The 10,266-nt window shown below is 33.6% G+C and overlaps 1 protein-coding gene across 1 annotated transcript in view; it reads left to right on the top strand.

The window, feature by feature from the left end:
• The window catches only part of TMEM232 (transmembrane protein 232), a 255,297-nt gene that overhangs the window by 3,003 nt on the left and 242,028 nt on the right, over positions 1-10,266 (top strand). The window contains exons 3-5 of the mRNA XM_012647368.1: positions 6,261-6,372; positions 7,660-7,765; positions 10,086-10,243. Coding sequence (XP_012502822.1) covers positions 6,261-6,372; positions 7,660-7,765; positions 10,086-10,243 — 376 coding nt within the window. The remainder of the gene's footprint in view (positions 1-6,260; positions 6,373-7,659; positions 7,766-10,085; positions 10,244-10,266) is intronic.

Below are 10,266 nucleotides of genomic sequence, written 5' to 3'. Positions count from 1 at the left end.
TCAAAAAAACACAAAACAACAAATGTTGGCGAGGATGTGGAGAGACAGGAACACTTCTACACTGCTGGTGAGACTGCAAATTAGTGCAACCTCTGTGGAAAAGAATTTGGAGATACCTTTTTATTTTCTTGTGATGTTTTTATAATTTATTTTTGGGGGGAGGTCTTATCTTAAAGTAATAAAACAATCAGTGTATATCCATATATTTGTAAGCAGAGGTGATAACCAAAATATTTATCTATAAATATATTGTAGGGATGGATAAATCAAAATAGTGTGCACCTGTTCAATATCAGCCCAGTGTATGAGAGTATTTTTTCCTAACTATTATTACTGCACTGGTTAGCATGGACAACATTATATAGGAAATAATGTAAAATGTCAACCAATAAAGGGGCATGTGTTGTAGTACACGCATATTAATGCATGTTAAGATCAGTTGAACTTGAGGAATGTCTTTGATAAATTTGGGAGCCTACAGCCTATCGTACTGTTGTCACATTATGCTGACACAATCTCAAACCCCATAATCTTGTTAAAATATTGAAAGTTCAAAATCCTGAAAATATAATTCTGGGAAAAATTTAAAAAATATTTAAAATATATTCATTTACATATTTAAAAGGAGATTTATTTGAAAAACATAAAAACACAATGGAACACTTCATAGACCACTTTACACAATAAAACAGGCAATAATAACACATGTATTTTTATAAGCACAAACTGTCAGGTACACTAACAACAGTTGCATGGGTATAACAGTTATGAACAGATGAACTATCTTCATAAAGAAGTAAGTCAAAACAGGAAATATATAAACCCATATTACTATGATTGTTAATTGTATGCATCCAGCTTTATAAATGCAGTCATCTGAAATACCATGAAGAACAAATTAAGTCTTTTGATAATATAGATCAAAACCCACAATGGTCACCATAGCATATGCAGTAGTCCAAAGAACCGAGATCTCGAGAAATTTTATCTTTCACAAAAGCAGATGTAAAAAAAGGACATCTCTTCATTTACTTAGGAAGTTTCAGACATTTTTATGTGCAAACACAATGCTTGCCAACAAAGTCAGTGTTGTGATAATTCACTTTTGTGCAGTCGAATTCCAAAAAAAAATGTATAAAACATATTAGAACTTTCTAGAAGTCTCTATACAGTTAATATCTCTAGTATTTGAAATGATGCAAAGGTGAAATACATAACACAACAAATTATGAAAAATACTGTTGATAATTTAAAATAGTGAAAAAAAACTAAAGAAAAAAGAAAAACAAAAGGTTAAAAAGAATATAAAACAAAACCTTTTCATATGCCTGCTGGCCCTTTGTATGTCTTCTTTTGAGAAATGGCTGTTGAGGTCTTTTGCCTATTTTTTAATCAGGTCATTTTTTACCATTGATTTGTTTCAGTTTCTTATATATTTTGTATAGTAACACTTTTTAAGATGTATGGTTTACAAATATTTTCTCTCAATCTGTAAGTTTCCTTTTCACTCTGTTGATTGTTTCTTCTACTGTGCAGAAGTTTTGTAGTTTGATGCAATCCCATTTGTCTTTTTACCTTTTATTACCTGTGCTTTTGGGTTCATAGCCAAGAAATTATTGCCCAGACCAATTTTGAGATGCTTGTTCCCTATGTTTTCTTCCAATAGTTCTATAGTTTCAGGTTCTACATTTAAGTCTTTGAACTTTTCTGAGTTGATTTTTTTATATATGATGTGAGATTCTTCTGCATGTAGATATTCAGTTTTCTCAACAGCATTTATTGAAGAGACTGTCCTTTCCTTCTTGTACGTTCTTGGTACTGTGTCAAGGATCTGTTGACTGTAAATTCATGGATTTATCCCTGGGTTTTCTCTTCTGTTCCATTGGTCTCTATGTCTGTTTTTATGCCAGTACTACTATACTGTTTTAATTACTATAGCTTTGTAATATTTTGAAGTCAGGAAATGTGATGCCTCCAGTTTTGTTCTTCTTGCTCAAGATTGCTGTGGCTATTCAAGGTTTTTGTGGTTCCATATGAATTTTAGAATTGTTTGTTCTATTTCTGTAAAGAATGCCATTGGGATTTGATAGGAATTTAATTGAACCTATAGATCACTTTAGGTAATATGGACATTTTAACAAGTCTAATTTTTCCAATCCATGGACATAGGATATCTTTCTATGTCTTCTATGTCTTCTTTTTGTGTCTTCTGTAATTTCCTTTATAGAAGGTGTTTTATAATTTCAGTGTTTTATAATTTTCAATTTACATGTCTTTCACCTCTTTTGTTAAGTTTACTCCTATGTAGTTTATTCTTTTTGCTGATATTGTGAATGGGATTGTTTTCTTAATTTACTTTTGGATAGTTCACTTTTTGTGTATAGAAATGCTACTGATTTTTGCATGTTGGATTTTTTATCCTGCAACTTTACTGAATTAGATTATTAGTTCTAATAGCTTTCTGTGGAGTCTCTAGGAGTGTTTATGTTATCTGCAAGAAGAGATAATTTTACTTCTTCCTTTCAGATTTATATGCCTTTTATTTATGTTTTTCTTATTTAATTACTCTGGCTAGGATTTCCAGTACTATTGAAAATAAGTGGTGAGAATAGGCATCCTGTCTTGTACTGAGTCTTAGAGGCAGTTTCAGTTTCACCCCATTGATTATAATATTAGCTGTGGACTTTTAATATGTGGCCTTTATTGTGTTTGGGTAAACTCCTTCTATCCTTATTTTGTTGAGAATTTTAATCATGATTGGAGGTTGAACTTCATCAAATGCTTTTTCTCTGTCTATTGAGATGACTGTGTATTTTTTTCTTTTTAATAATATGGTGTATCACACTGATTGATTTTCACATGTTGAACCATGCCTGTATTCCAGGGATAAGTCCTACTTGGTCATGGTGTATGATTCTTTTAATGTGTCATTAAATTCAGTTTTCTGATATTTTATGCAGGAGTTTTGCATTCATATTTATCAGGGATATTGGCCTATAGTTTTCCTTTCTTGTGGCGTCTTTGAGTACCAAAGTTTGGGTGTCAGCTTGATACTGGCCTCATAAAATAAGTTTGGAAACATTCCTTCTTCTATTTTTTGGAAGAGTTTTGAGAGAGTTGATATTAATTTTCATCTTTGAATGTTTGGTCAAATTTACCCACAAAACCACCTGGTTCTGGATTTTTCTTCGTTGGGAAGTTTTTGATTACTGATCTAATCTCCTTATTTATGATTGGTCTATTTAGCCTTTGTATTTCTTCTTGATTCTGTTTTGATGGGTTGTATATTTTTAGGAATTTACCCACTTTTTCTAGGTCATCCAATTTGTTGGTGTATAATTATTCATAATAGTTTCTTATGATCCTTTTTATTTCTGAGGCATCCATTGTAATGTGTCCTCTTTCATGTCTGATTTTATTTATTTGAATTCTCTCTGATTTTCTTGGTTATTCTAGTTAAGGGTTTGTCAATTTGGTTTATCTTTTCAAAAAAGCAACTCTTAGTTTTGCTTGTTTTTTTCTATTCTTTATTTGTCTTATTTCTACTCTAATCTTTATCATCTACTTTCTTATGTTAACTTTAGCATTAGTTATTCTTTTTCTAGTTAGTTGAAGCATAAACTTAGTTTTTTATTTGCATTCTTTCTTTATTTAATGTAGGCATTTATTGCTATAAATTTTCCTGTTAGTACAACTTTTGCTGCACCCCAGAAGTTTTGGTAAAATGTGCACATATGTTGGCTTATGTTTGTGAGCATTGAGAAAGGTATGCAAAGATACACACTAAAGAATTAATCTTGGCTTTTGCTGATGGGCAGAATTAGAGACAACAATGTTGGGAGGCAGTCTATTAACTTTTTCTTTATGCACCCCTGAAGGTTTGGTTTGTTATAAACAACACTGTCGTTCAAATTTTTAAAAAGCTAACTTTATAATTAAATTATTTAAAAATTAAGTTGATGAAGGGACTACCTTTTTAAACTCTCACAACACTTTATATAAATGGGCGTATTTATTTTGAAACTTTCGTGTAGAGTAAATCAAAAATATAGTATCATAGATGAATATTGGGTGAGAGTTTTTAGCCAACCTTCACCATATCTATCTAAGTAGGTATCTCCAGAAGCAAGAGTAGAATGGAAAATAGCAAATGCAGAATGGGGTTACTCATTTCAAGGTGCCCAGTTATAGCAAACTTTGTGAGTTCTAACACCTCAACTCTTCCTCTATTGTACTGTAAGCTCCATGAAGGCAGGATCATTTGTCTTCTTCACCATGTATCGTCAGTACAAAGCTTAGTGCCTGATACATAGGGGACAGTTAATAAATGTTACTGAATGAATCAATCAATAAATACCCACTTTAGGATGGAAGTTAAAGAGTTGGTTATGTCCTTAATTTCTCTTCTCTGGTATATCTATATTTGATTTTGGTTTATGGAGCACCTTACCATTACTTCTGCTCAGACTGTGATCATGTGGCACTGTCATTATTTTGGGGTACTTCCATTTCCCCAATAAGAGAGACAGATGAAATCAGAAGAAAAATCTGGTTTCTATTAATTTTTTTCCTATATCCCACAGAGCAACTAATTCAGTAAATTTTGAATATATTAAGTTATTAAAAATGTGTTTTATTTTTCCAGATCCCTCTCTCTAATAGCATGACTTCAACAAGTTTAACCTCACAAAAATACAATTCATTGATTCTACTAACTGTTCACTATTCCTTTTGTTTGCTTATTTATATGAGTTTATGGGGTATGTATGCAATCATGTTACCTGCGTAGTGGTCAATTCAGGACTTTTAAGTTATTCATCATCTGAATAACTTATGTTGTATCCATTAAGTAATTTCTCATCATCCACTCCCTAAACCCCCTTACCCTTCCAAATCTCCATTGTCTATCATTCCACTCTCTACATCTGTAGTGTTACTATTCCCTTGATGTCACTTTTAAAAATAATTTTTATTTCAAAACATTAAGGGGTACAAGTGTTCTTGTTATGTAGATGAATTGTATAATGCTGAAGTCAGGGCTTGTAGTATGCCCGTCACCAAAACAGTATATGTTGTACCTGATAGGTAATCTGATACCCACCTTAAATTCTGTTGTAAGTAAATCATTATAATCACTTTACTCATTCTCTTGCACACACCCTGAACTTATTTGTCTCACTTCTCTTTGAAACACTTGTCTATTCTCTCTGTTTCCCCCATAGAATCCTATTCATTTGAAAGAATTTAAATACCGTATGTGTACTGATGATATACTTTGTCTGAACCGTTTTTCCTGAAATTCAAACTTTTCTATCCAATTGCCTACTCTCCATCTACATTTGGATGGCCACAGTCATCTCAAACATGACATGTCTAATACTGAACTTATTCTCTACCCTTACCCCATACCTCCTCCTCTAACAATCTTCCTTATCTCAGTAAGTAGAAATTACATCTTTCCACTTACTCAGTTGAATCATGACTCCTTTCTTTCTCTCATGCCTAATTTCTAATTCATTGGCTAGTTCAGTTGGGGATAATGTCAAAATATACCCATTATCCAAACTCTGCTCCTTACTTATATTGCTATAATCCTGATCCAAGCCACCATTATCTCTCACCTAACTATAGGTATGTCATCCCCTTGCTACATACAACCTCCCCACACTCCAATTCTCAATATAGCAGGGAAGATCTTGTTAAAACTCAAGTTAAATCATGCCACTCCTCTTCTCAAAATGCTGCAGTGGCTTTCTATCTCATGCAGAGTTAATATGGCTACCTGCTAACTCTATGACCTTACTTATACTTCTTTCTTCCCTTGCTCACTTTACTGTAGCCACAGTTGGATTGATTCCACTTGTGTGGAGGGAATAAAAGTTTAGCTTAAATTGAGCCAACATCGATTTATGTGAGGAGATAAATCAGCCTTCAACATAATTGAAGCTATGCTAGATTTGCCTGTGAAGAAGGCATACACCAACAAGAGTTAGGGAAATCACCTCAGAAATGTTTTTTTCAGAGGCCATAAAGGTCTTTGACAATGGAAATTATGTTTCTCAATCTAAGAGTGTGACAGGATCAATCTGGGAGACTTGCACATATATTTTTTGCTGACTTTTTTGTGAAACATTCTTATTATAAAAGGTAAAATAACCTTTTCTAGAAAATAGGTATATTAGCCACTGGAAGTTGATTAATGAAATTTGAAAGTGATAGCTGTAATTATTGTGGGGTTTTCTTTGTTTTGTTTTGTTTAGGCCATCATTTTCAATCACAAAGGAATTCATCTTGAAGTTCAATCAAGCACAAAATTCCATAGAGGAGGAAGAATTGTTGGAAATAGCTAGAAAAAACATTCTAAGATGTAAGGTAATAGCACACCATTTGATTACTTAGTATGTAACTGGAAACCTTTGCTAGGTGGTGGATGATTACATGTTCTGTGAAAGGAAAATAAATACATCTTTCTTTAATTGTAAGTAGGCATAGTTAAAATATTAATGCAAATTAAAGTAAAAGCTGATGGCCAAATAATTCACTGTCAAAGGGCTTTTTGAGTGAAAGCTCCCTATAGATTTGGGGGGAATATAGCTGTTGATACACATCAAAGAGCCCATAGCAAAATATCAAAGGCTGGCAAATAAATTTGTGAATTTTTTTCCTAAAACAATGTTAATTGAGATGTGATATGTCCCAGAAAGGAAAGAAAGACTTCCTACACATCTACTATACATGTACAAAGTACTCTGTTCTTTCTTTGTAACAAACTATTGTTCACCTAACTTGTGAAAAATGTATTCTTTAAGAGTATGACATTGATTCACAAATTTTCATACAGATATCAAAACAGAACAGGAAATGAAGTAAATCCTTGCTTTGCCTTTTCTACCTTAGATTCAGTTTAAGTTTGACAGAGAAAGTATGTACATATTTTGCTTTGATACTGAATAATTCATGGAACAAAAGCTGCATAAAACCAGGCCACAAATTAAGCCTCCCTTTTTTGTTGTGATGGTTGTTATTTTTTCAGTTCATGGTTGACCATATATTTGAAAATTTTGAAAAAATCCATTTAAAATATTTGGTTAGAAAAAGAGTATACTTTGGATAACTGTGTATTCAGGAAGGTGCCAGGAGGTACATTCATCAGTGAGCCCCTCTCCAGTCGACCAAGTGATTCCTGTGGCAGCCCCTGGAGTGGGCACGGTGAGGGAAGTGGGACAATCCTGATCATCTCCCTCATGTTCATTAACTTCAGTCCAACAATGTTGAAGTAGCCAAGGTTTTCCAGCAAATTGACATCAAACCCATTTCTGTTTAATCTCATTTCTTTAATACTTTTCCTTATAAAATAAAAAATGCATTCTCTTGGGGGGAAATGAAATAGAAGTAATCACTCGAAAGTAAAGAATGAGAATTATTTTCAGCAAATAACTAATTATATTATTCAGAATATTAACATTTTCTACATTTTAACACTTACAAAGTTTGCATAAAATGTCTAAAATACAAATAATAAAAGTAAAAATATACAGTTGTGGCTACAGAGCATTTGCCTCATACAATGACTTTTGGAACATAATTAAGGGATAATAAAAATAAACACATGAAAAGCTGTACATTTTGATTTACATTTTCCATGCTTCCCTATAACAGAGAAAATTGGGTCTCAAAACCTTGGGCTCTGGGAAACATGTACATCTTCCTGCTGCATGGACTGAAGTAATATATCTGGCTCAATGCAAAGGAGAAATCCAAGATGGTATGTGCTTAAATTCTCATTAAATATGCTAAATATTTTCTAGATTATCAGTGAAAGCATAATCTGAGACTTACTTTTTAAAAATTGTGCAGGAGACAAGAAAAGTTTGCCATTCTCTGTTGAAATATCTTATAATGTTTCATTGTGAAAGTTCCTTTTGTAATTTTGAACTTATGAATTTAAGTGTTCAGCTTTTAATTACAAAATTGTTTTGAAAAACTTTTGCTCAGCATAGTCTTTATTGCTTTTTTCTAAAATTAGTTACTAATTAAAAAGTAATATAAAATGTCATTCAGTGATTTCCAATTACAATAGGCACTATACTTTAGAGAAACTTGTTTCTGCATTTTATAATTTTTACTCATAAAACATTAATCAAATGGCCATTTGTTTTTCACTTCTTTTGAACAGCAAGCTTTACTCATTACCTTTTCATTTCTCACTTCTCATTTATGTCTCCTTTCAAACACTCTGTAATTCAAAAAGAAATTAAATAACATTGTTCTTAAAGGAGTAAAATTCCATCTATCATTATCATAAATGTTATGTGTAAGCCTTTTCAAATGAATTTTAGGATGTTAACTATATGAGGTCAGAGAGTATTTCCTCATGTAAATTGGGTTTTGTAGTGCTCTCTGGGAGCTTTCAAGTAATAGGAAGAGTAAGAACTGTTTTGTGTTTAACTTGCCTTCATGGTCCTTCATTACGATGTCATCCACATCCTGACCTATATTAAGTATTTAAATGGTATTGAGATAAACTCTTGGTTTGCCAGCCACCAGCAGCTGCTTATTTACTCTTCATTGCCAAGTAAATATCAGTTTTATTCAGATATCCTCCAGTCATGTGATTCTGAAGGGTTGCCCAGCCCCAGGGAGTGAATCAGAGGTGGTCTAAATCAACTGTGGTAATTCCCTTTTACTTGCCAGTGATTGGATTGGGGTAGTCACATGACCTACTCCTAACTAAAGGGATGTAAAGACAATTCTATTTGGAACACTTCTTGTTTACTTGCCTTTGAAAAAGACATGCCTAGGAAGAAAGCATCCCTCCTCTCCCAACAGCCCTCTTTGTTCCTCCCTAGTGTGCGTGGTAAGAGCATGATGCCTGGAGCTTGTGCAATCATCACAGACATCATGTACAGCAAGGGAACTGGAAGATGAAAGGAATGTGCATACAGAGGGCAGCTATTTTAGCCATCCCAGGAACCCTTCTGATTCTGATCTTGTGAAATAATAAACATCCTTATTCTCAAGACACTTTTTGTTGATTTTTCTGTTACACATAGCCCAAAGAATTTTAACTCATTCAGCTATTGTACTCCAAATAATACCTTAAATATGATTTCTTCTTATAATGTCCACAACTGAAATAACCTAATAGGTGTCCTACCTGTACCCTCCACGCAACGGAAATCATTCTAAAGCTTAAATAATTCTCAGTGACTTCTGATTACACTTAAAATGAGCCTGACTCCATATTATGGCCACAAGGCTCTGCACGATCTGCCTCCTGGATACCTCCCTACTCATTCATTATGCTCCAGCCATACTGACCTCCTTCCTGTCCCTTGACCATGTCAGGGTTTTTCCTTCCTCTAGTGCCTGCATCTGCTGTTCTTCCTCAGATATTTACTTAGCAGCTCCTCAAAATCTTTGTAATGATGTGGGCAGCTGTTTTCTCTAGGCCCTTAGCTCTATAATCTTCCTCCTTTATCTCCATGGGATGGCTTATTTCCTCTGCCTTGATGTTCTAGTCTTGTTCTGTTCTCTTTTATAGCAGTTATCTTTAGCATTACCTTTCATCGTCTGGCTCTGTCCTGTTTCTCCACCGTTATGTATGTGACCAGGTGATCTATTTAGTGTTGACTGTAATAGCCGGTGCTCCTTGAGCATTTCTTAGTTTCTCTGTGTAGTCTTAACTACCTTAGTGACTTCTGCATGGTGGCTTCATGCCATGAAGTTAGACTTCCTACATGCCTTCCTACATGGCAGCTTAGGGTACCAAAGCTAGTATCTTGAGAGAAAGAGAGATCTTAGAAGCTGTGGTGTCTTTTCTGATGTAGCCTTGGAATTCACTCAGTATAATTTCTGTGACATGCTATTGGTTGAAGCCATCATAAAGCCTACTGAAATTAAGGGGAAGGGAACATAGAAGTCACTCCTTGATATGAAAGGTGTCAAAGAATTTGTAAATATGTTTTCAAACCATAATCTCATCTTGGTGACTGAATAAATAGTTATTTGCAAAAATTAATTGTAGCATGTGGAAAAACAGGGTGATTTTTAAATGATGCAGTTTATACGTTTTAATATTTCAGAAGCCTTAAATATGCTTTATGCTTCCCTGGACCATGCTTGCTTTGATTATGATCATCTGCCTGCCTTATTTTTTGTTGCGGAATCAGTTTTACATAGACTCTGTTGTGATGCATTCCTAAGGACATACTTATATTCAGTGGAAATAAAGCTGACAAAGGTATGCTTTAAAATTTTTTAAAT

Source organism: Propithecus coquereli, unplaced genomic scaffold (genome assembly GCF_000956105.1).
Source record: "Propithecus coquereli isolate 6110/MARCELLA unplaced genomic scaffold, Pcoq_1.0 Scaffold265, whole genome shotgun sequence".
NCBI classification, from domain to species: domain Eukaryota; kingdom Metazoa; phylum Chordata; class Mammalia; order Primates; family Indriidae; genus Propithecus; species Propithecus coquereli.
This window is presented reverse-complemented; position numbering and strand designations above follow the sequence as displayed.